The 27,359-nt window shown below is 39.3% G+C and overlaps 2 protein-coding genes across 2 annotated transcripts in view; one reads left to right on the forward strand and one right to left on the reverse strand.

The window, feature by feature from the left end:
- The window catches only part of rtf2 (replication termination factor 2), a 31,122-nt gene extending 5,229 nt beyond the window's left edge, over nt 1-25,893 (reverse strand). Inside the window, exons 1-7 of the mRNA XM_076269269.1 lie at nt 25,723-25,893; nt 24,865-24,959; nt 24,602-24,695; nt 23,975-24,111; nt 23,408-23,486; nt 3,134-3,247; nt 988-1,042 (exon numbers count right to left, since the gene is read on the reverse strand). Of these exons, the coding sequence (XP_076125384.1) occupies nt 988-1,042; nt 3,134-3,247; nt 23,408-23,486; nt 23,975-24,111; nt 24,602-24,695; nt 24,865-24,959; nt 25,723-25,791 (643 nt within the window). The 5' untranslated portion in view covers nt 25,792-25,893. The remainder of the gene's footprint in view (nt 1-987; nt 1,043-3,133; nt 3,248-23,407; nt 23,487-23,974; nt 24,112-24,601; nt 24,696-24,864; nt 24,960-25,722) is intronic.
- On the forward strand, nt 6,478-18,323 carry gcnt7 (glucosaminyl (N-acetyl) transferase family member 7). Its single transcript, XM_076268583.1, has 4 exons — nt 6,478-6,565; nt 9,053-10,037; nt 11,476-11,571; nt 18,061-18,323. Exons 2-4 carry the CDS (start codon nt 9,089-9,091, stop codon nt 18,321-18,323), a joined length of 1,308 nt encoding a protein of 435 aa, XP_076124698.1. The 5' UTR covers nt 6,478-6,565; nt 9,053-9,088.
- Nucleotides 25,894-27,359: the final 1,466 nt, after the last annotated feature.

Consider the following 27,359-nt stretch of genomic DNA (forward strand, 5'->3'; position numbering starts at 1 on the left):
AAAGCCAAACCGAAGTATCCCGAGGTCTTTATGTGGTCGAATAGAGAGTCCAGAATGAATTTCATCAAGCCAGTACCTTTCCGGAAATGTTGCCATCTTTGCTGTAGGAGTCTTATTGCTGAGTGTGTTGTAACACGCTACATGGCGATATGCGCCCAAACAAAACACATTCCCCAAACAGACTCTCCATCTTAGCCATAGCTAACTTGCTAGCGAACTTTCCATATTAGCTTACTTGCTAGCAAACTTTGCATCATCAGTCTAACTAGTTAAATAGTTGACATTACATGATGAACATTTTCATATGGACATTCTGGGGGATGTTAATTTGTATGAGAGAAGCTTCAACTTCTGGGTATGTAGCATTGTGGCATAAAGCTTAAGTAGTTAGCTTGCTAACTCTGGCAGAAATCTCGTTTTCTTGTTCCATGTAGTTTCGTGTTGCAGCCACAGGGTTGCAGCAACAGCACGTAGACTAGCCTACAGGAAAGCTGTTGCGTATGAACTCATTCGGAATATTTTGAAAACTTAACAGCTAGATATTCTGTCTTCTCATTTTGTAGACGAAAATGAAGAGAGATTTTTATGTGTGTGTGTGTGTATATATATATATATGTATATATATATATATATATATATATATATATATATATATATATATATATATATATATAGTTTGGTTGGTTGCTGTTTTAAATATAAATTACAATACACAATTCTACTGAATTACAGTTCTACTGAAATGACTTTGAATACAAAATGTAAATAAAATGATTTATGAAAATTCATTAAAATGGTGGATATAGCGTTTTGGAACGAAACTGTTCATATATATACCTATTTTTATACCTATTTCTAGTTACCAGGGGTGCCAATAATTCTTGAAGGCACTGCATGTACACCTACTGTATATGTATGATATATGAAAAAAAAATAATACAACACAAATGCAGGACAAATGAAACAAGTGTAAAGTTGTAAAGTTACCTTCAGAATCTTCTGACTTGGAAACCATTTCAGACACTTTACTCTTTTTGGATTTCTGAACAGTAAACAAAAACACAGAACACAACATGGTTAGTCTTTAGCAGTCCAATATAAAATGTACAGAATATAGGCCTAGAGAACCCATGTCAGATGTTTGTGCATGATTCGTATGACAGTAAGAGGTTGCAGAGGGGTCATCATGGACATATAAACATGACTTTTATGTCAGTTTAAGGTTAAAATAATCTACATGAATCAAAAAGTAAATATGTTGAGATCCATGTTTTGTATACCACAGGTTACTCTATACAACCAAAGGTGGCGCTGTGTATAAGTAAGTAAGTATAAGTATATATCCTTTTTTGATCCCGTGAGGGAAATTTGGTCTCTGCATTTAACCCAATCGGTGAATTAGTGAAACACAAACAGCACACAGTGAGGTGAAGCACACACTAATCCCGGCGCAGTGAGCTGCCTGCTTCAACGGCGGCGCTCGGGGAGCAGTGAGGGATTAGGTGCATTGCTCAAGGGCACTTCAGCTGCGGCCCACTGGTCGGGGCTCGAACCGGCAACCCTCCGGTTACAAGTCCAGAGTGCTAACCAGTGGGCCACGGCTGCCCCCAAACTCTGTGGTAACTCTATATAAAATATTGATCTCAATGGTGCATTTTGCCCGTGTTCAGGGTGAAAAAGAAAAAAGAAAAATTTGCATAAGGCAAGTCAAATTGGTGTCGCAATGACAAAAATTGAGTCCCAGGCTGGCTGACTCAATTCTTGTCAAATCAGACACAGAGTCTCAGATTTTGTTCAAAGTTTGTCTACATAATGTTTCGGTCCCAAAACTAACACATGAAAAATATTTTTGTTCAATTCTAATGTTGCTTCCATTGATTTCTATTTAGTAATTACAGTCAAAAATGCCATATCTTGGAATCTATGTTTGGGCACTGGCATCTTAAAAAGTAATATTCCTAGCCTGACCAAACTGTGTAGGATTGAAAGACAAACATGGCCATTGATTTTATTTAAGGCCCTATATTTGGAATGGATTGCAACAAGAGTGATACTGAGGGTATCTTTGGCCACGCATTTTCCACTTTAGGTGAGCAATGAACTCTTCCAGCTGTAGATTTTCAATGAGATCTTCGATCTGTCAGTGTAGTCATCTCCTTTCCACTTCTGATACCAATGTGTCAGAGCCAGACCCAGTATCAGTACCAACTGACTTCAGCCTTCCCCTTGTGAGATCGGTCATTATAACACTGCAAAAACAACCAATCGATTGGAAGACTACAACCTGAACCAGACATGCAATTTCTTTGTTTGTTTTTTATATTCCCTCCATCTTCTGGTTTAATTCTAATAAAGACAATGAGAAATAATATGGTCATCATAACATTGCTAATTACACTATTATACTTATTTATAATATTTATCTATGGTACAACACTGCCTAATGAAATACTTCAACAAAGGTGATCCTACTATGTTCCTACTAGCTACCCCACCTACCTATTGTAGTCCTCTGAAAATGACTGAAAAATGTTTTAGCCTTACATTTTTGTGGAGACCTTATTTGTGGAGACCTTACTGTTAATGTTACACTTTTTCCACTTTACGCCCCAAATCTATGGCCTCATAGAAAATGATGAGCATGTCGAGCAAACTTTTCGTGATTCAGTCGTACTGAGAAAATGTTTGTCTAGAACTTAAAAGTTTGGGCTGGCTATGAATAATACATTTCAATATATCAATGCCAAAACATGGCTTCCAAGATAATTTGTTTTTCAAGTTGTAAAACTAAAATAATATCAAGGTCTTAAAACAAAATATGCATGATTTAAACAGAACAGTTTTCACAGGCTTTGGTTTTGGGACCCATTCATGATATAGACAAGATTTAAACAAGCTCTGACACAATGCAGCAACAACCTTGTCAAATTTGTTTTGACACGGACTGACCCATAACACAATGCAGACAGACTACAAAAAAGGGAGAACAAACTATTTCTGTTATATTCAGAATGATGTGCATACATACAAGTAAACATGCTACAAAACAATAAAAAAATACCCTTGTTCTCTTCATTCCAATAATCATTTCAGGTAAAGTAAGAATGTGAAAGAAAAACTTGAAGGTGAATACCTTTGCTGCTTTGGCCTTGGCTCTCTTTTCCTCCATTCGCAGCTTCAGTTTCTCCACCTCTTCGTTGGTTCCATTGAGAACAACGAGATCTCCCTCTTGGAATGGGTCTCCACACTGCAGGAAGCAAAAGGCAAGTTGAATGGGGACTTACCAATACAATATCAGAACTGTATTTGTTAAATTTGACCCAAATTAGCTGGATATAGGCGGAAAACGGAAACCAAAAAATTACTGCCTTTTAAGATAGTGTTCGGTGGCAGCAAGGCATCGAGGCATGTCCGAATCAAATATTGGTATATCTTTTGCCTTCTAAGATACCTTTATTTTGATGGACTTTGAAGGCAATGTAGATGCATCCTTCATGTTGCCTTCAACGTCAACATCCAAAATTCGATCTAATCATGAGCAATCGTTGGCAATTGGCAACAACTGGAAGACGTCAAGAGCTATGCAGTCAAACTGCTTTCTGGTCCATGGCTGTGTCTCAAACCGCCTACTTGAACACTTCAACTACTTAGTTTAAATATATACAAAGATTATACATGGCGGAGCAAGATAGTTCATCGTAGTTCATGTCTTTGGGCGCAAAATGTGGATCGAGTTCAATAAAGAGAAGTGTCGCTGTCGTTGACACGTACGTTGATGCGTACGTAGTAACCGGCCAACAGCAGTAGAATAAATAACAGGCGTACATCTGATATAAAGTTGACCAGACTGGAATGCTCAAAAATGCTAAAAATGTACCTGAAACGGTCAGAAGGGTTTGAGGATCATGAAAACTCTATAGAACCAAGATCTTAGCATATGTGGTGAAATTCTGAGCTATGGCCATAGACTTCAATGGAACAGTCGCTGCCTCTGCTCCCAGCCCTAATGCAGATTGCATGGTGCTTAATTACAATTTTTTTCAATCGCTAACAAGTGCTTATCCATACTTCAGATACTTTTTCTAAACTCTTAACACAGACTCACACCTACAAAACACAATTGGACAAATGGATAATTTTCTTCTTAAAAACACATTTTGTTAAATATATAATAACTCTTCATTTTAAAACAGAACACATCTTTCTCTGCCCACACTAACTTCACAAAAACACTGGAATTCTGACTCAAAATGAAATTATTCTGTCAAAGAATAACACTTGTTTTCACTTCACAAGATGCAGTCAATCAAAGTACACAAGGTTTCAAAATACTGGCTATTGTTGACATTACAAAAACTGCATAGACGTTTATGTTTCAGTTTTACAGGTATTTGCATGCAAAACATGCAATCCACCATTTTTACACTAAATTTCCACATTCAAAAGCATTCCATTAAAAAGCAAATCAGTTTTTTTCCCTTTACTGTTTACTACAGGAGGTACAGTAGAAATACTGTAAGTTTAAGAGTATTGCTATTACAGTTTTGCTATTTTACAGTATTGCCCAGATAAAAAAGGGGGGAACTAAAAAAAGCACAACATTACTGTACTGTATCTAATCTCTGCGATCTTCAGAGTTAGGCCATGTTTTCATCAACATCGCATCTGATATTATCCAAGGCGATGCACCTGGGATAAAACCATTTGGTAACAGAAGCAGAGCAGAAACAGAGGTTTTTATACTGTATCTAAGGTTTGGAATATTGTGTTTGCTATTGTGGGATGTTGTGTGTTAACATTCATAAATACTACAAAAGCAATCCATAGTTTTGTTGGGAGATAATAGCTTGTCTATTAAGAAAATGTAAGCATTGTGGAAATGTGTTCACTGACTGCATATTGTGTAAAAACGACATGAAATGTGTGAATGGTATGGCCACAAAAGACTGATGCTGTACTAATCGTGTTTAGAGTTTTGAAAATGTGACAACTGGTTAGACAAATGCTTGTTAGCGACTGAAAAAAACTGTAATACACCTGTGGAAAGGGGCCTGATGAAACCCATGAATTGGTGGTATCCAGCTGAAAGATAAACCTAGGTTAGCAATTGGCTGCCAACATCTCATGCTGTACTGTGAGGGAGTGGCTTTGCAGCTCCCGGGTACACCCTGTGGTGTGTTATAGTTGATAAGTATTAATTTGGCTTGGTTGCTGGCTTGATTCGGCCAGTGCAGAATGTCCCAATCAATAGTAAGGATCTTTCCTGTGTATAACTGAAAAATAGCTTGACGAAACAAATAGCAAGCATTATGCCTCATGACATTATGCCTACTCATGGTATAAAAAGGTGCTATATCAATGTGATCATGTGAGAAGTAAATTTTGATATTGATCAAGTATTATTTAAAAATGTTGTTGTACTCAGCATACTCATTACCAGCTGTTAACATACAACACACATTCATTACTTTATATTCTAGCCTATATTTGCAATGTAGAAACATGTTTTTTTCATCCTGTAAATAATTTTGGAACTCAGTTTTTCCCTTTTTTTTAATGTGCTATGCAAATAAATATGACTTGACTGCATATTCATACTCAGTTTCTCTCTCACTCTCTCTGACATGCACAGATGAACACAAAGACAAAAGCTGCTAAACTAATTCACCACCAGGGGACCTATTGTATACCACGGCAAGCTGAATGTGACCTCTATCTGTGTTGACAAGAGGGCTAATCTCCGGAGCTGCTCAGGCAGCAAACACAGGCACACACGCACCAGTCCGCTCACTCACTGAGAGCTGGGAGCTGAGGCTTCCAACACAGACAAGATTCAGTTCAATCCAACTGGGCAGGCAGAGTCAAACAAGTTCATGATGGAGAAAAGCTGGTTGGATACATATATACAGAGGAGTCAAGAGAGCAGTGGAAAGGGTGAAGGAGCGAGAGGAAGTGAAAAACAGCCAGAAAGATAAACTGTAATGTGTGCTTGTGTGTGTGTGTGTGTGTGTGTGTGCGCGCGTGTGTATGTGTGTGCGCGTGTGTGTGTGTGGGTGAAAGAAGGGGAGGAGACTTGGCTGGTTGCTATGCTGGATTGGCCCTCTCCCCGTCATGTCCCCTCATGGGGAATGGAAGCAGAGCAGCTCCTCAGCAGAGGGGGGTGGCAGAGGAGGACAGCAGCCACAAACACCCCGCACAGACAGACAGCTAATGTGACGGTGGCAGGAACAACAACAGCAGCAGCAGCAGCAGCAGCAGCAGCAGCGCTGGCAGCGACCGTGACAGCGACAACTACAGTGGCCTCGTGCATTAGACGCTCTGGTGGTGGAAACACAGAGCCAGGAGTTAGCCACCTGATTCTTCGCTGTGTGTGTAAGAGAGAGAAAGAAAGAGAGAAAGAGAAAGAGAGAGAGAGAGAGAGAGAGAGAGAGAGAGAGAGAGAGAGAGAGAGAGAGAGAGAAACCACAGCACCAATCACCGCTGCAAAGCTCCAGGCCTGGACCTAGAACCTCACTAATGTTTAACCTCGTTCATCACAAAATGTCCACATGCGGAGGCTCTTAAGGTACAGTAGCACGCTCTTGGCAAAAACACTGATGGTGACGCGAGTGAGTGGAATACAAAGGCGGGATAGATACATACGTCTATGCAGCAGGGGGCTGGGCATATGAGCGAAATTTGATTTTTTCTTTTGTTCAATGATGATTATTATTAAACACTCCACACTGCTTGCCAGTGTAGAGAGCTCAGTTCAGGTGAACTTCATCTTTAAACAGCTCATTCATAGAGCGAGCCCTTTGGCTGCAGCTGTCTGATAGACTAGCTGGGGATCCACAGGTGCACCGGCTACTTCTCTTCACTGATTACGTGAGTTAGATTATGCATTTATTCTCTTTTACCATGTTCAGCTCACAGGCTGTGGCTACTGCTAAGGGTTTTAATGCTTTCATAATGTTAGAGGTAAGAATTGTAACTTTGATAATTCGTGACTTTCAAAAATATCTGCATTTTTAAACCATCAATTTTGATTGATCTTTCTATTGCAATATATTTTACAATAAAGTAAGAATTGTAGTAATCAAATTTTGCCTGATGCAGATACAGAGGTATGTACTGAGGAGTGACAGATTAGAAAAGTAAATTTGAGATACTGTAGAAAAAGTTGTTACTTCACATAGATGCCAATAGGGGCAATATTGTAAATATATAAAATAACACAATTTTTACATAAACATTTCTTTGGCCAACTTAGCTTTTATTCCATGCACTGGCATCAACATGTGTTTGTTTGTCACTCAAGGTTGCCTACCTTGCCCAAACCCTGGAGATTTCATTAAAAAGCCACACATTTCCATGATAAGTACAAATCTCAGATGTACGATCAGCCAATGAGACACATTCTACTGGGCTCAGGTGAATAGCGTACCCAGGGAGGCGATTAGATAACAACTGAAGGTCAGCAGACCACATGGGCTTCTTTGTTTCTGGAGTGTTCCACACTCGTTTTTAAGACTGGTGATGTAGGCAATACAATGGCTCTATATCTCAAGGGGTGCCATTGCACTGTGCCACTGCACAAGACTGCATAGCGTAGGTGAAATACCCCTGTATTTCCAGTTCAATAGCTAGCACGCCTACAGCAGTATGGAAAGTAAAACAAAATGCTACCTTCTGATTCACTCATGTGGTGACCTGGTGGTGGAGGTGAACCGAAACCCTGTCAGTTAAATTATGAGAAGAGTGTAGCTAAAAGCAGTCAGTTTTTGGTTTTCTTTTTTTACTCAAAATGAAAGCTAAAATCTTATGTCACATACACAACCATACACAGAGTAATGTGCAGTGAAATGCTTAGGACAAATGGCCATGAAGGAACAGATTTAATTTACAGGACTCCAGACTAACATTTAAATTGGTTGCATTGGTGCGCCTAACTTCATTTAGATGCAACGGCACATAATGTAGTTGCACCCACAACATTTTCTCAGCACGGCAATAATAGGTCAGGGTGGGGATGGGTCTTTGCAGAACAGGTGTGTTTGTAGGACTCTGGGGGGTTTATAACAAAACAAAAGAAACACTACTAATGTAGAGGGAAAAAAACAAAAAGAGAAATAATTTCATAGATCACTGTGCTCACATTAGGCTACTATTACATGTTATTCCACTGCTTGGTTTGAATTTCCCATTGTCCTACGTAATTTAGAACGATCATTAACATTATGTTATTTGAACACTTGAAGTAGATCCATTTGTTTGGCCGTATCAAACTTGTATATTAATTTGCCGAATACGTTGTGAAGTTTAAATTAACTGTCACGTTGCATCCGAGCTGTAAAATACATGTTATGTGTGGCATATCCAGCTACTCTGGATTCAATTCAGTGCCTCTGTGCTTGCTGACGGAAAAACAGAAAGCTGTTACTTGCACTAAGCTGGCTTTCCCACATCACCATGTTTGCTACTGTCCTCCTCCTCTACTCTTCTCTACAGTTACCTCTTCTTGACTTTCTCTTGCTACTTCAGCAGCACTGGTTGAAGCCTGGAGATGTATACAAAGTAATGCATACAAGTAGGATATCTAAATCACTGGTCAATTTTTCTATGTGCTTTTTAAGTTTCTGTTTTATCCTCTGGCCCAGACTTTTGTGCCTTTTGTGTCTTTGCGCCTCTTCCAGACAAGGGGTGGTTCTGTTGTTTGAGAGAATGAGAGAGAGTGGGGCAAGGATAGGCTGTGTGAATCAGTTCAGAGGACTTTAAGAAGGCCTACTTGAAATGGTAAAGTTTTAGGCACAACCCGTGCGACCAATAAAAACTTTCGGTCGCACTGGACACATATTTGGTCGCAGACTAGAGCCCTGATTTACCTAAACTAGCATTTGCTATTGCATAGATTAAGCATTGGTAAAGACTATTGTATGAATTTTCATAGAGAGATGGAAAGACAGATACAGAGATAGAGAGATAGAGATCTGTAGATAGACAGAATAATAGCATGTAGATATTCTGTATGGTCATACATTATATGTAATCAAACCTACTGTTTACATTACAGCAGGTGGGATCTTGTTCTGGCTACTGCTGTGATAGCATGCCCCAGCTGGAGGATGCCAAATGCAGCTTCCTCTTTTGCCTTGGAATTTGCATTTTTATCTGCTCAATCATATACTTGAAAACCACAGTTTTTGACACACCACAAGCAAAGAGTCGCATCCTCACATGCAGGCCTTTCCCTCAGCACTGTCCAGCCCTGGGCCACAGCAGGAATGGGACGAGATGGCAAAGCACTGAGTGCCATCTGGAGGGTTACTTCATGGCCCCGGTGCTGAACTGTACTCAGATGTGGTCAGATTTTCATTTCATCACCAGGACTTTGAGCAAAGAGGAAGAAGAGTACCCTTTGGCCTTTATCATCACAATCCATAAAGAGCTCGAGACATTTGTGAGGCTCCTGAGAGCCATCTATGCCCCGCATAACGTCTATTGCATTCACGTGGACAGGAAGGCGCCTGAGGACTATAAGAAAAGCGTCCAGCTCCTGGCTGGGTGTTTTGACAATGTTTTCTTAGCCACAGTGAGCGAGAGGGTGACTTATGCCGGTTTCTCCCGGCTGCAGGCCGACATCAACTGCATGAGTGACCTGGTAAAGTCCTCTGTCCGCTGGAGGAAAGTCATCAACCTCTGTGGGCAGGACTTTCCCATTCAGAGCAACCTGGAGCTGGTGCGATACATGCAGAGCAAAGAGTGGCGAGATCGGAACATGACACCTGGGATCAAGCAGCCAAAGGATAAGCGCTATCGCACAGAGTTTCAGTATGTGGAAGCGGACGACTCCTATGTAGTACAGCACAAGAGGGGCCACAAGAAGAGCCTCCCGCCACACAACCTCCAAATATACTTTGGAACAGCCTACTACTCCCTGACCCGTGCATTTGTACAGTTTGTTCTGGAGAGTCCAGTAGCAAAAGACTTTTTGGAGTGGTCTAAGGATACGTTTAGCCCAGATGAGCACTACTGGGTAACACTGAATCACATTAAAGGTGAGTGAAAATAAGTTAGCCCTAAGCAGATAGACAAGACAGACCACAGCGACAGGAAGTGGGAGAAAAGAATGGGGTGGGATGGGGAAATTATTGTGGGTCAGAATCGCACCCGGGTCCCCACAGGCACCTGGACCCACAAATCAAAATGACATAATCCTAACAGCTGTTTTGAGTCAAGGCTATATGCTTAGCCTATTGAATAACTTGATGATAGAGAAAACAAACCATTTTGTGGAATGATGCATCATCATATGAAATTTGCAACGGCGTGACTCAAAAACAGTCTCTAGTGGCCTATAAGTGACATCACACTCTGTCTGCCACTCGTTGCTTGTTGCTGGTTATGCTTGGCATGCTTGGCATGTGTGGCATTCTGAGACGTTCTTTAATGCGGGACCATTATCGCTCGTTTCAATTTAGGACCTTGCAGTTGGAATTGTCGATTGCTTATTTAAAGTCAAAAGACAGTCCAAAGTAGTCTGGGCTATTCGAAGTGTCCGTTTATTGCACATCATTTTTTACATCATTTTGAAGAGCCATTGCATACCTGTGTGTTTTGGCATGTTGTTGCAAAATCCGCGGAGTCATTTTATGCAAGCAAACCGCATACAGGAGGTCTTTAATGTTGAGGTCAGACATGTGAACACATCTTGCACTCGCTTAACTTTGTTGCAAAATCCGCGGAGTCATTTTATGCAAGCAAACCGCATACAGGGGGTCTTTATTGTTGAGGTCAGACATGTTAACACATCCTACACTGTGTAACCTACACTGATCCAGTTCTGCCAAAGCCCTGCTTCTATCCTCACTGATAGCTTACAGTACAGTGCTGTGTGGGAGGGGGTGGCTAGCTGCGAAAGCCAATGTGTGCTTCTTTTACCGATATATTTATCTTTTGCATTTCTTATTCAAACAACGTCAAATTTGTCACTGCACTTACTCATGCCCGTAGCAAGACACCTGCCAAGTGAAATCAGTCTGACAAACAGTCAGCGAGATATGCGTGCCACAGACATTAGGACACACAGACACACACACAGACACTTCTTGCTTTTATAGATATAGATGGCCTAAAATCAATTGGGAGTAATCAATTCTCATCCATCCCAGGAAGAGATGTAAAAAAGAAAGCCCTGGTACACACAAGCTCTGTGAAGTTGTGCTTGTGCCATTTCCAATGGGCACACTGATACACACCCCAATACAATTGCAAATCTCATGATGGAAAGTAAAAGTCCTCATGGAAAGTCCTCAGTAAATATCCTATTGAAATGATGAAATGTTTAACACAAACATTGATCCTGCAGTCAGTACAGAGATTCACAAAATTGTATGCACACACATCTATCTGTTGTGTGGTGGTCATTTTACTCCATAATTCATAATTCTTGAGTGGACGGGAAACAAATTGAATTATGCATTCCTCTGACCACAGATGCACCAGGAAGTCATCTAAATGGAGGCTGGGAAGGGGATATTCGTGCCATAAAGTGGAAAGATCAAGAAGGAACTACACACAATGGCTGTAAAGGTAACATTAGACCATAACAGTCCTGCCCACAGCCGATTCCGGAATGGGGCATCAACCTTGTTCTGAGAAGAAATGTTTTATTTGCAATTTAACAGAAAAGTACTACACTACCCAACATCCTAATGTGTAAAAGCTGGTAAAAGCAGAGCCTTTGATTGGTAGAGATCGCCGTTGTTTAATGTTTAATGCCACTGTTTCCACGCCTGTCGTCTCGTTACTTGCTGGAATCCAGATGGATACCGAGGCTGTCAGAACCGATCTGTTGCTGTCCGATAAAAACGGTTTTCTCTTCTTGAAAGTTGAATTTACTCAATGGAAACGGTAGGAAGTTAGTCATCTTCTTGTTAACATTAAAATATAGGCATGTTAAACTATCATTAGGCTGCAAATGTTCGAAATGTGTAAGTTTGAAAATGCTCATGGGATAGTAGTTCCTTCACTCAGAATTTAAAATATGTACACAGACTTGTACCTTGTGCCTTTTTTATTTTGTTAGTTTTTTTTTTTATTCAAAATGATATGTATGATTATGAGTCACGTCGTAGCTGGTTAGCCTAAGGCATACATGGGCAACATACGGCCCGCGGGCCACATTCCGCCCGTGGGCTTTCCATGACCGGCCCGCGTAAGGTCCATGAAAGAACAATAGTCAAGAGCCTAGCATAGAGATAATGCATGCAAATCAATATCGTTGTTTTTATTTTGAAAGCGACAGCTATTTGTACGCCCATACATTTGTGCGTGGATGCATACGACGTAAACACCCTCACTGATGTGCTGGTGAATTTATGCTTCTGCGTCGACACAATGCAGTTGCCTTTACGTCGGCGTAAACCTTTCAAAGTTTTGTGTCTCTTATGTTTGCGTCGCTCACCACCGCAAAGGTTGTTAGAACGAACTCCTACTGGTGCTCGTTGGCGATACGAAGTGTTCATTTCAAAAAGTTACTGGCAGATAGACAGTTTACAATCGGATAACCCCGTAATTGTAACCAAAATATGTCTGAGTTTATTTGCAAAGCTTATGTTAGCGAACTAGTATGATGCTACTACCCACAGGTTGCTTGAAGCAGCCGGCTCAACACACAGAGCGAGTTGACCAATCACAGTTATGTGCATAAAGTTAAAGCAAAACCATAGCCTACATTTTTAAAATAGTTTTCTTTGTGCATGTTGATTAACTAATGACAGCCTACTATTGTCTGCTCCACATTTTCGTAGTCTAATTCTGCATAGAGTTAATTTAATGATGGTAATGATTTAATGATGAAATATTGCTGAGTGTGAAATGGTGGCACAGGCCTATCGGTTGTACTGACTCCTTCACATTTTCATGACCTAGCCTAATTATATAGATATTGTAGTACTTTTTTATATCAGTCTTTGAAAACTGAAAAAAAATGTCAATGTCAAAAAATAATTTTCGATAATGAGGATTAAATAATGGTCATAGATTAAATATTGCTGTTTTTCCTTTGTCTCCCTCACATTTTCATCTGTTCTTACGACTAGTAAACAAAACCATATGATTTACTTAATGTTATAAGAACAGAATAGAATTGAACAGAATTGAGTTCAGACTTGAGTTCGGTATTTTGGGTCCGGCCCTCCTCAACAGTCCCAGTTTGTCATGTGGCCCCTTGGGGAAATTAGTTGCCCACCCCTGGCCTAAGGCATGGTCTAAAACTTTTTATATATGGATTTTTCCAGACGTCGATTAGAGAAATGAATGGGAAACATACTTTCGGAAACTAAGATCTCTAGGAGGAGGGGCGGGACTGTTGAGGTCTATTCATATGGTCAACTCCATAAAAAGTTGATGTTTTAAAATGTTCACTTGGGTTTATATTTCATTGTATGTAACCACTCTAATAGAAACTGATATACAGTACAATTGCACACTTTTAAATAATAATTTAGGTGTTATACCCACACTGACACATTTTCCAAATGGCCATGTTATACTTAAAAGAAATGATATCAAGAGATCTCCAGCAACCAACATGTTCCTGATTAGTAACGCCTACCTTGAAATAAATCTCTAGGTGGGTAAGCCTATGTATTTTTCTGTCAACATACCAGCTACCAAGTACACTTATCTTACATTTGTTACTTACATGCCTTATCAAAAAGATAAAAGGGCTTGCGGTAAAAAAACAACTACACTCCCCTGAAAGTCACAGAACAAAATCTTAATCCTGATGCTAATTAAGGACAGTTAATAAGTAGATGAGTCTTTTGAACCACTGAAAGTAGTATTTGAGCTACTGAATCAATCAGACCAAATACTAACTCTCAGATCAATGACTTAAAAAAGAAAATGTCTTTGTACAAATGAGGGTAGGGGTTTGTACAAGAGCAGGGTATACAGAAATCCTGAGGTGATATTCAATACATTCTCAACAATTTGAAAACATCAACATCATTTTGAGTTTCATCGGCGACACCTTTCTAAGCCAAATTTGAAACAAAGTTGTTTTAATATATTGACCGGGGTAAGAAATGAATTGATTTCAAACTTCAGTTCATACCTAGTTGATTCTATTCAGTACAATTTGATCCAATTGGTTAAGGGTATTTGGATGTTTATTGTGGTAATATGGTGGCAACATGGGGCGTAAGCTAACTGGCTAATTTGTTTTGTGTTTGTGATGGGCTGTGCCTAGGTTGATGGTGGTTGGCTAGGGTTTTTATGGTTATGGTTCAGTCCACATCAACGGGACAGACCAACCTAGACCATGCCTAGGTTGGTTAAGGGTATTTGGATGTTTATTGTGATAATATGGTGGCAACATGGGGCGTAAGCTAACTGGCTAATTTCTTTTGTGTTCGTGATGGGGCCTAAGCTAACTGGCTAAGCTAACTGGCTTATTTGTTTTGTGTTTGTGATGGGCTGTGCCTAGGTTGATGGTGGTTGGCTAGGGTTTTTATGGTTATGGTTCAGTCCACATCCACGGGATGGACCAACCTAGCCAACTGCCCAGGCTGGTTAAGAGTATTTTGGGTATTGGATATTTCAATGTGGTAATATGGTGGCAGCATGGTGGGGAGTGTCTCCAGGATGCTGGTTTCACTGTTAAGCCTTCATGAAGTGTCGTGGGCCTAACTTAACGAAACATCCGTGAATGAGGGTGCCCACTTGATAACCCCAATGACATGCAACATATTATATACTGCTGTTGGATGGGCCATTCGTCTTGTGTTTGTGACTATTTGTTGGCAGATTTGTGGGTAGCGTGCTTTTTAAAGCAAGGACGTAGGTTTGGTCTCAGCTTTGGTGGGGACACATCCACAACTCCTGTTGTCACGATACCAACATTATTGTTTCAATACCAATAGCAAGTGAAGAATCTCGATTTCGATACTAGCCTATTGCAATTTTTTAAAATTTGATTTGGTTTGTGTGATTTGTGAGATCATTCACATCAGTGGCAATCATAGAATTTGATTGACCCTCCACACACACACACATAGAAAGTGATGGTTGTCATAGGTTTCTTTTTCATATTTTGGAATTCATATAAACTAAATGTATACTGATAATTATTTATAGTATTTTATGATCTGCATGATTACTAATAGCTAAACATATTTAGTAATTTGATTACATCATATTGATATTTAAATTATTAGGCTACACTTGTCTATATCATCACATTTGGTGTGTACATCTAATTGAGTGCCTGTCACTTTAAGAAGAACGTGAATGCTGAAACATAGTTTCGCAAGTGCAAGGATATGTGGATTCAATTAATCATATTTGCTATGTCATTAGATAAAATAAATGTTCAAAAAACGAACAAGTCAAAGAAAATCTTTCTGGGATGAGATCATAGAACAGATAAGTGTTTTGCAATGTTCATTTCTATGAGTATGGAAATGCACCAGTTTATCTGTTATTTCTTTGCATTGTGCAGGCTACATTCACAAATACATTAGCCTACATAAACAGAATATAGGAACAGGAAAATGTCTCGGATCCATTGTTTATTGCGACTGCAAAATTGGTAGCCCAATTAGCCTAACAGTCAGTGATAGTGACTTATAGCCTGACTGTCCGTGCAGTTATTCAACATGACTCCTAACTTTGGTTGAAAGATTACAGAAGCTAGGTTAGCTGTCACAATATCCTGGGTAATATCCTAACAGCTAATGCTATTTTACACAGTAAAATCAGCATTTGAAAGCCTGGTCACCAGTTGCCAGTTTGTATGGCTAATTATTTGACATAGACTGCAATGAAAAAGCTTTGTATTTTTGGGTAGCATAGCTGATCTACAAACCACAAAAAGGGGCAAACATGTACATGCTGAAGGGCAAAGGGAATATCACAATGTTTTACTCTGGCCTTTTTTGGGATAGGCTATGTATTGGCACATTTGGCAGACAGCCCTAACTTACCGTTGTCGTTGACACACCCGCTCGCTTGACTGCTGGTGCAAACAAGTACAGTAGCCTGCTTTGACACTCTCCGTGCGTGTAGGCCTACTGTAGCGTGCATGTCAGATAACCCTTCCCTCTCCCCCTCTGTTTTTCAGCAAATCATATGACAACGTTTCACTGTTGCGCTGGCTGTCGGAATGATCAGCAGCGCAAATAAGTTCGCTAAAATATTGGTGGGGACAATTTTGTCATCTTAAAATATTGATTAGGACTAGTCCTTAGCGTCCCACCCTAAATCTACGCCCATGTTTTAAAGTTAATTTGAGTAGGGGCTTCTGAATGTGTTTTTACCTTGGTTTTTGGCACAAGGGATTTTAACATCGAATCCTGTGTATTAATGTAATCCTACTTATAGCACCCCCAAATTACCCTCTGTGTGCACAAACAGTCAAGGGACTTTTTGAACTGCCTAGACACTAAAGTGTCCAGGAACTTTTATTTTAATGTGCCACCTCTGTGTGGTAAGCTAAATAAACATCAGGATGCAAAAGTAGCCTACTTCTTGTATTTCATTTACATGTTATTTATTCTGACTACTATGAATTCACAAATTAATGCAAAGCAGGACATCGTCAGGTGTAAGCAGTTTGTTTAACTTAAACATCTGCCCTCATACTTACTTCATTGTCAACTGTCTGATATCGCTTGTAATAATAGCCTAATTCAAAATCACCTGTAGGCCTAATGTTAACAGACAGAAGGAGAGCGCCTGTAAAAAGCCAGGATTTGCCAGGTTTTAATGCACTTAAATTATGTCATTATTTAATGCACTTAAATTATGTCGGCAATTAAGTTAAGATAACTTTGTGTGTTGTGCCTTCACAATGTGCGAGTCAAAGTTATTATTCACCTGTGATATTACTGATCATTTGAAGATTTTTCCAGCAGCGCACACAGCCTAGGAGTGGCGGTGTCCTGCTCCTGAATGCATGTAAACAATGAATGAGCCATTTATTGTTTAAAAAAATAGTTCCAAATTTAAAGGAGAAATCCGGTGAGTTCTCACATAGATCTCCATTTCGAGGTCACCAAGTACGGTCGGTTAAAAAAAGAAAAATCGCTTTTACCTAGCTTGAGTTGCTACAGCCAGCAGCTAACATAGCCAGGCAGATACAGTGCTCCCATGTACATGGCTGGCTACCTTGTAAAATTGTAAAATTTACTACCTTTTAAAGGCACACTATGCAGTTTTTTTTAGCTTAAAGTGCACGTTTTTTAGCTTAATTTACCTTAATTTAACAGCTTCAGAGTCATTGGAATGGTTATATGACTTTTTTCGGGTTGAATGGTGGCCGTCTCGCTTCCCCCTAGCGCCTGTAAGCGGAAAAAACACCCTTGCAACTGTGGGCCGGCGGGCCGACGGCCTCAGTGTCAGGAAGTATAACGAGTGTAACGAATTGCTTTACTGCATTCAAATACAAATACACGCCAGGCCACGGCTAGAAAAAGGTAGCGATGGAGTTTCTCAGACATTCGTCATGACAGAGCCAGCGAAAAATAAGCAAAAACCGAGAAAACAGTAATGAATATGCCAATACTGCATAGTTTACCTTTAATACTTATTAAAACCCCACGGATACCCTCAAAAGGTTAAGTAACTCCAACTGTGTGCAATGCATTATGCAACTATTTTCTAAATACAGTGTGTAAAAAACGTGTAATCTCCCACAAAAGTACATAATGGTATTTTAAGGATGTACATTTTGAGGATTTGCTGCAGACCTTACATTAAAAAGTTATGAAATTAATTCACTGCTACTAAGATTTGTTTATTAATTCAAGTTCAAAACTCACCTCCATAAATATGGGAACACCCTTATTATTATTATTATTATTATTATTATTATTATTATTATTATTGATAGATTGATTTATATAATCATTGTTGATCAAAATGCCATGTCTATAAAGCACAATCACCTTCCAAGGATATTCTACAGACTTTGACCATCTGATTTCAAGCAGGGAACACAAAATTAAGGTTTACAAAACAAGAGACTTCACTAGACCAACACTAATCTGTGTCTGTAATAATCCTCAATTTCAGGTCACTACATCAGGGATATCTGCATCTACAGCATAGAGGATATCCCTTGGATCATCAACAAGCAAAGTATGTTTGCCAACAAATTTGGAATTGAAACCTTTCCAGATGCTCTCCACTGTCTAGAGCAGTGGCACCGACTTAAAGTCCTGCAGCAAGCTGCAGTGCCCATACAGCCATCCTGGCATCTAGCACATGAAGTTGACACCAGCCAATGCTGTAACAACACAGCAGGGCTGAAAAGCAATCTGCTATTCCTAAGTTAGCTAATGGAAACTATATTGGAGATAAAGTAAGCTAAGGAATGCTGAAGGAAATTAATATGTTTACAATGTATCACAATAAATCGGATAGCCTTGAGGTACGCAAACATTGCACTCCTGAGAACTTCGTAATAGGCACAGGCACGGGCCTAGAGTCAGTTAAACTGACAGTCTTTAGAGAGATGGCTGTGGTATAATTAGGTCTAGGCTCTCTTAAGAGAGCAGTGGTGCAATGCCACTATGAACATGATGCAATCAACATCTCAGGTACATTACAACCGAATAACAGAAGCCAGTCCTCCACATTCACTCATGTGAAAATGAACAGCAGTGAATAACAAGCCATCCAGAGAATATATTTTGGTTTATTAAGTACTTAAAATGTTATATTTGGCAAATAACATTTAAGTAAAAAAAAAAAAAAAACCTCACTCCAGTCCCTTATGCTTTCCATATAGGCCTTGACATTAATGAAAGTAGACATGTTTTGTGTTTTCTGAATGTAAGTTGAGCTGAAATGTAAACTATGTGTAAGTGTATATATAAAGTTAAAATTATGTGTAACTATTCTAACCTGTATAAACATGAAGACGGAATGAAATGGCTCTTGAAGCAAAGTGTGCCAACTAGATGTATTCAGGTCAGTCAATCCAAAGAAATAATATGAATTATTATTGTTATTTTTCATGATTAAAGCTAGAGGCACTCTGGGCTTTGGTGTACCATTTAATTCTGTTAGAAAATGTGCAAAAGGGAGAGGCGGATCAGATCTTTTGTGTAAAACAATCTGATTCAAATTTTTGCAGTGCAGCTTTTCAGATTCAGGATTTCCTTGTTTTTCACATTAAACCTGTTACATCCGCAATATTGACTACTAATGTTGACTGTTTGTTCTCCGATACCCCATCAGGAAAACATGGTCTAATGCCTTTATTTGTACCATAAAATAACCATGCAGACAACTGGAGTCTAGGGATATTTTGTTTCCATGGTACCCATAACGGTGTTTTGCTGTTTTTTTAGTGGTGTTAGATAGTCATAAACTGTTTTCAGACATGTCCTGCAGATCTTTGTCCAACGGATGTCCGACCCTTCGGGTGATTCAGATATGATGCTTACATGGGGACATTATGTGGACATTATGTGTGAACGACACCGATGCACATAAACTGAATCTCTGTGTGGTCGAACAGGTGGAACGTGGATGAACATGCACATTTTGAACAGAATCTCTGCATTATCTTCGCTTCGTTCAGACATGAGCTCATTTACATGACATCCGTCCAAAATACTAGGTGGGGAGTAGTGTACAGTAAGAGCCGACTAAGTTCGGAGTTCCAAATGTTGTTCGGATATATCACCCAACTGCTTGATATCCACAGAACATGTGGTTGGAAAGTTGGAAAGCCCACTTCACCCACACACAAAAAGTGTGTGTGTGTGTGTGTGTGTGTGTGTGTGTGTGTGTGTGTGTGTGTGTTATAAGGCACTGGGCTAGCATGCAGTAGCCTGTGAATTTGTGGGCTTCACCACTTGTCGCCCAATAAATGGTCGCCTGTTACTACAGCGTTGGCCAAAGTTATTACAATATTGGGAGATATTACATTATTAGGTTCTGGAAAAAGTAAGGTTAACCTGATAATGTAATAACCTCCCATTAATGTAATAATTATTAATGGATTATTACATCATCAGGTTTTATTAAATGTTTTTGGAGTTGTGGGTTTTTTTTTTTTTATTACATTATTGGGAGTTATTACATTCTTACAAGGTAGACAGGAGACGATCAAGTCTCAGTGATATGCAAGATCCCAGTCTCAGTGAGGGCAAGAAGTTCCAAAGAAAGGTGGTTGGCATAGGCAGCAATAAAATCAGCTTTGTGTATTGCAGATTGGCAGTTCCACAAGCCCATGGCGCTTGTAGCTGAGGACTGTTTTAATGACCAGAGGTTAGCTAGATTTCTGCGCCTTTTGGCCGGTGATAACAGATATGGAGGAGCGGCACATAGTTGCCTTTGTCGGTGAACTTGCCCAGGCTTGATCGTCTTGACCGCGTCCGGCTTAACCGAGGGCTGACTCTTACGCTGGCGCTTCAGCAAAAGCCTCTATTGTTATAGTGTCTGTCAGCACTACAACATAACATGACATAACATGACATTTCTTTCTTCATTCTTTGTTCTTTTAAGATATTCTTAGGTTTGTTGGTGGATGCGATGTTAATTGCAGGCTATGTTCATTGCAATGTTGCAATGTTGATTGTATGCCATCAAACTACTCCTAATGCTAACAGGTTAACTACTACGCTACCATCATCCCAAAAATGTAAATGCAGCCTTAGATTTGCATGTGGTCTCCGCACGCCATCATTTACTTTTCCCATGAAAGCCTACACATCACACACACACACACAAACAGGTCCAATGCGTCTTATCATTCTTTACTCTATTCTAAAACATCACAAACGTTTTAATTTTATTAACTATTTTTAGCTTGTTTTTGTTCATATAAAAACAACCCCTTCCCTCTACCACAATAAGGTCTACCTGAATGTTGTCTTAATGAAAAATAATACAAAGCAATTCTGTCGCTGTGCAATGAAAACAATGTGTCATAATGTATCAATACATTATACATAATGTATAATACTGTATCAATTTTTATGGCGCGATGTATAATTATTTTGAAACAGTTTTTTTTTTTCAGGTAACGATTTTCCTAATCATCATAATGACATAATCATCATAATCAAGTCAAATGACTCACTGGTTGCTCTGATCAGTTTCCATGTCATCATTTCCATAGAGGCAGAGGTAGGATGACAGGCATAACCTTCATATGACCTCAGTGCAGGTGGTTATATGGGCATGCTGAACTCATATCAGAGCCTTTGGTAGGTGGTTTGCATCTTTGATAATCAGTGAACGCTGATGATTACTGTAAAATCCATGGCTTTGTGTGTAGACTGCACTTTATTATGTTTGTGTACATTTTTACACTTTAATAAGTGACTGATTCCATAAATGTCTGCTTATTTTCTTTTATGTAATTTTAATTGTTTTTAATTATTTCTATTATTAAAAGTATTTAAATTTTTTGCAAGATGCCTTGGGTGAGGAATGTGTCTCAAAACATAAACTACTTTTGATAAAAAGCTGCAAACATCGATCTGGAGAACAAGTTTTGGTGGACAACAAGTTTGTGAGAAGGAAACGTCACAAGGTCAAAATTATGTGCAATGTCACAGAGATGTAAGCCTATGATATGTTTACTTTGAATGTGAAATCAAGTATAGTACAGACTCAATCAGATTTATGTCTACACTAATGCAATATATTGTATTTTGCATTTATTGCAAATTTTACATAATGCAGGCCTTAGCCTAATCAGGGGTGCCTTAACATTACTGTGGGCCTCAGGACTACAAACGTTTTCAAGCCCCCACCCCACACTCTGCCAAGCAGCTGGATGGAAAGATAGCCTATCGCCAGAGGTGTTTGAGAAAATAGCTCAGTCTTTTTTTAGTAACATGGGTGAACTGGCCCTTTAAATAGCCTTGACATAGAGGTGCTACAATGTTTTGAGGAGAGGGAAGTTGACTTTGTATTTTTGTGAAGCCTAAAGTGCCAAAACGTATTAAATTATATTGACATTAGGCCGTAAGCATGGAGTCAACATGGGGGGGAGGGGGCAAATGTGCATGGTGGGTGAAATCAGTTCCTGGCATTCTATTATGTACAGATGCATACACACATTAGTGTTTCCCACAGAATTGAATTCCATTTGTGGTGGTTGGTTTGCAGAATTAACTTGAATACAACAGTTTTTAACAAATTAGCACAGTGTGGTTATGATGCTAACCAGATTTAAGCACAATTTAGTACAACCTGGAAAATCATTGTGTGGTGGTCAATGTTGATATTGTGGTGGGCCGCCACAAATAAGTCAATGTATTGGAAACACTGCATTATATATTACATTCTATTTAATATTCAAAAACTTGGGTGTGCAACATTGGCATCGGCAACTTCTCACTGCTATGCTGATGACACCCAGCTATATATGTCTACAAAGCCTACTGTCTCTCTTCCTCCCAGCATGATCATTGCCCGTTTCCTACTCCACCGGCTCCAATTAATCCAAAACACTGCAGCAAGGATCACCCTCTCCAAATCTACAAGCCATATAACACCTGTGCTCACCAGCTTCATTGGCTTCCTACTGCATACCGCATCCAATTCAAAATTCTGCTCCTCACATACAAGGCTTTCCATCGTCATGCTCCCACCTATCTTACTGACCTTTTGGAGAACTACAACCCTGCCCGCTCACTGCGCTCCTCCTCAGCAGGTCTACTTAACGCACCAAAAATGAACCTCAACACCATGGGAGAAATAGCGTTCTGTCACACTGCCCCTAAGGTCTGGAATTCTCTTCCCAATCACATCAAGAATTGTGAATCTATTATGAACTTTAAAAGAAATGTAAAAACCCATCTCTTTCAGCTTGCATTCTCACTGTAACTTGATTTGACTTCCTTATATACAGCAGAATAGTATATTGAGTTGAATTTTGTAAAATGTGTAAAATTATTAAATTGAGATGATTGCTTATGAGCAGTATCTACTTGGCTGCAGCATACCACCAATATGTCTTATCGAGGTTAACAAGAGGGAAGTAGTCATCAGTAAATGTTTGCTCATTTTTTCATGCGTAAGAGAAAAGACAGGTCCGACTACTCGACTTGTGACTGGTTAGATAAACACAAGTTTACCAAATAAACGATTGTAATAATTTATCTGAATGCCTCTACCGCTCTGTCTCCACTCTGTGGCATCCTGAGGTCTTCTTTTTTTAATTCTTTATCAGCAACAAAACAAGTTTTCAGGAGTGGACTTTATTCTCAAAATAGCAGGTGTAGATTCAACACAGAACCATAAAATCATGATTAGCATTATTTAGAATATTGTTTGCAATCAGTGACACGAGACGGAAAATCCACAGGGAAAAGAATGAACCAAACTAAAATGAATGTGCAGCTCTACAGTATAACAACTCAAACAAGAATACATTCAGAAGATGCAAAATTACCTTGTGACAGATCTCAGTTTTGACTTCCTTAAGGGCACGTTCGGAGAAAACACAACCACAGGTTTGCAGGAAACTGAACCTACAGGAAGTTCCACAAATGTTAAATAAACATTCATTTGTTTTGAAGAAAACATTATCAACACTAGCATACAGTCTAATCTAAGTACATTTAAAAAAAAAGGAAAAAAGGAAAACAACCAACCACAATAAACACATGCAGTACTGGTTAATCATGTACTCTTTGATATGAGTATACTGAGAAAAAAAAGATAAGATCAGAAACAGATTGGCTGCTAGCATAACCACACACGTTGCTGATCACAATATTGTCATCCAGAAAAACTATAATTACTGCCCCATAGAGTGACTGAGTAATTAAAAGATTGTGAAGGTTTTACCTCTATGCATACTCCCTTAAAACAAAAAAAAGTGTGTTTAACCTAAACTGATGTTTGGAAAAAAACAAAAAAACGTAACTGTCTTGTTTATTGATTAATGCATTGTAACGGATCACTGCACCTGTCTGTACAGAAACTCATCACAGTCAAGCACTGCAGTTGTACTCACTTGTGCTTCCCATTCATCTCCAAGCCAACCACTGGGCAGATGAACATGGCACGGTGCAGGGCTTCATAGCGATCCCCTTTCGTGTTGCTCTCACCATCCCAGGCTGGGTTGTCTGTTAGGTTCAGCTCCTTAACATCCTGTTCAATTGCAAGTGCAGAGACACAGCTAATCAAACAATCAAACAACAGCAAAGGTACAATTCTAAATCTGGTCTGTTGCCGTTGCTGATTATTGAGAGATTATGCTTTGATATCTGCAGCAAGATCTACGAATTGACATTTCCAAACATCACACCTAAAACCTCTTCTGAAACCAATCGCCTAAAGCAACAAAGACATACTACATATGCTACATATGTAAGAACTGATGATCAACAGTATATAAAATGCTTTTGACAGATCTGCAAAAAGGGCAGCACATGGTCTCCTCTTAAAGCAGAGATTATTTAACCAAGTAAAAGAGTCACATGGGCCAATTTCCCAGCACTTGGATATACCTATGACATTTGATCATGTTTAGGCTTTCTGTATAATGATCACCAAAAACTTGAAGACACCACATCTGTAAAAATGGTTTATTTTCGCTGCATGAACCATCACAGTAAGTCTATACTATTCCAAAACTGACCTTTATACCACGAATGTGCGTTGCCACTTCAGTGTTGGGTCTCTCAGCGGATTTATCCAGCAGGTATTCAATCACTGCATCTTTGTTGTAAAACCTACAAGTGAAGAAAAATACAAACAATTGAGCTGCACACTGTGCCATATTGGAAAGACACTACTTCCATATTCACCAAAATAGATATAGATAGATTCACTAGAATGCCAAAAGCATATAGCACGAAGTCCCATAGCGTTCAGAGCCTGCCTATGACAGCGAACACACACCTTCCCAAATCGCAGGCAACGATGGGGCGACGCAGTTTCTCCTGACTCAGTGCACAGTACTTCCATCGGGCAGCAAGTTCAGCGCTCTTATCGACCTGTTGAGGAATTTAGGGTAGAGGTTAGGCAGGATTTACCAAGAGGATACCAAAGTCATGTTATAAGTTAATAATTTTTTATGTCAAGGACAAAAACTCAATTCCGCTGGCCGAGATCTAACATACCACCTGTGCCTAATTCAGAGTATCAAACGTTAATCATAAACTCAAATGCACAATCTGCTGTGACAGTGTGCAACGTTAACGTTAGAACATCAAGAAACGTGTACAAGTTACAACCATCTAGAATAAGGTTAAGCTCATGCTCAGAAGTCTAAGCTAGCTAGTTTGCCATAAACATAACTGACAAACGTTACCTACAATGCGCATTCAAATCGTAAATAAATGTCTTCATACTCCATTGCCATTAAACAGAAAGGTTGCATAACGCCACTTAAGTTTAACTTACAAGGCCTAGGACCTACAAACAAGCAAACTAATTTGTAAGAACTCTTCTGGTTAAAGTTAGAAGCTAGCAGTCGCTGACGTTGCCATACCTTACTGTCAGTGTTAACATGTTTAGCCTAAAATTGAAAACGCTAACGTTAACGTTATAAAGCGCGGGTGACATCGTTGTAACTTAACGATAAAATAATACTTGTATGTTTGCTGACTGTAACTAGAATATTTCAGAGTGCAACTCATTAACGTTATGCCATCTTTAGATTAGCTAACTTTCAGTTAGCTTATACTATCATACATGGAGCTAGCATTAAGCTGTTAGTGCGTTTTACGACTAACGATAAGTACCTGAACCTCTTACCTTTTCTACCTTCTTAGGCCCTTTCACCAACTCGTGTCTTTTAGGAATAGTTCCACCATCACATCCCATGTTGACTAGTTGATTTAGACTTGGTTAGCAATTCTATTTGGAAAGTAGAACTATGTGCGCAACTGCTAACTGCTACAATCTCAGGAATTTACTGTAAACAATCAATCAATGAGATGGACCAAGAGCGGCTGTTTGGATTTTATACTAACCTTTTCCTAGATGCCGCCCCCTATCGTTGAAACTGTTGAAAATGTGCTGCATGTCCACTAGATGGCAGCATGCATCCAACATTACAAAGAAATCTTTCCTGTGAGTAGGCCTACCTCTCGACTGTTCAACACGAATTAACAAAAGATTTTGCTTGCTTGTTTATAGAAATGTACCTATTGTTATATTTTGTGTTACTGTAAGTAGTATTTAACCCACTATTTGGATGTTTTCAATTGAAAATTGGACTTACATTGTTGATTTCAATGGATTTGCACTTAAATTGTTAAATGCATAAGGAAGAAAATAGAATAAGGCCTACATCTGTCCATGGAGAGGTAAGGACAAAAATGATTCCGGTTACCGTTTTTAAATCTCTGTTCCTTCTGGTGAAAAATGAGCAGTCTTTCAGAAGCACAAAAACAGAAATGTAAATACAGGAAATGATAGCCTATTTTAGAAGTGGAGGACATAGGCTTAAATTCCAGCAACCAAGTTTAAGTGAAATATAATTTTAAAAGATTAAAAAGAGGAATATAGTTTTATTTAAGCAATAAGTTCCAAGAGGCCGTATAAGTGATAAGAACAACTAAGTGTTGGTGTTAGGCGCGATGCAAAGCCAATAATAGGCCTATATGCCCTTTCATTCATTCTACTGAGTCTACATGGAGGTAGATGGAAGTTAGTTTAGTGACTATAGCTGTTATAAGAGGGCCTAGGGTAATGAGTGATTGATACACACCCACTATATGTTTGAAAACAAGTACTGTTGAACTATTAATAGATTATTATGACCGCCGCTAGCGAAGCTAGCGAAGCGGTCATATAGGGATTGTCAAAGTTTTTGTTTTTTTCCCCCCCCGTCATCTACTTCCTGAATTTTTGGTCAACGATACCCGGGACACCGAACCACCGGGGGACATGAAATTTGGTGGGTATGTAGCCCCACTAGACTTTTACGGAAAAAAATTGTTTCGTCCCCGGGGGCCAAGTTTCGTAGAATTTCATCCATGGGGGGGGGGGGGGTCTAAAAAAAATTAGGTTATGTGTACATTTAGTGACTGTACACTCATTGGCCTGTAGATGGCGGTGCACACATATACACATGCACACACACACAGGCACCCACATACTATCGGTATTAGAACAGCCGATACATAATTACAAATTCAGTAGGATTAAAAGAAAGCCAAATATTCATCATCATCATCATGGCTGCATTTCCAGTATTGGCGATAAGTAGTCGTTTGTCCACTAGATGGCGCATCGTTGCAGTGAGACGTAATGTCGATGGACGACATGTTCGCATGAAATGTAATTCCCATTTCTTCTTGAAGCCGAAATAAATCTGAGGATGTTTATCGGACATGCTTGGTTTTTACTGCAGGTACGTTAATCTTATAATATCAATTAGGACCTAG

The sequence above is a fragment of the Alosa pseudoharengus genome, unplaced genomic scaffold (genome assembly GCF_046254945.1).
Source record: "Alosa pseudoharengus isolate Yale_2024_CS ecotype anadromous, Long Island Sound unplaced genomic scaffold, YU_APseudo_1.1 YU_APseudo_1.1_scf_5, whole genome shotgun sequence".
Taxonomy (NCBI): Eukaryota; Metazoa; Chordata; class Actinopteri; order Clupeiformes; family Clupeidae; genus Alosa; species Alosa pseudoharengus.

What these genes read in the sequence shown, in the direction of transcription:
- gcnt7 (XM_076268583.1), top strand. Translation starts at nt 9,089, where the DNA reads ATGCCCCAGCTGGAGGATGCCAAATGCAGCTTCCTCTTTTGCCTTGGA. An exon ending in AACACTGAATCACATTAAAG is followed by an intron (nt 10,038 to 11,475) that starts GTGAGTGAAAAT and finishes CTCTGACCACAG; the next exon opens with ATGCACCAGGAAGTCATCTA. An exon ending in TACACACAATGGCTGTAAAG is followed by an intron (nt 11,572 to 18,060) that starts GTAACATTAGAC and finishes CCTCAATTTCAG; the next exon opens with GTCACTACATCAGGGATATC.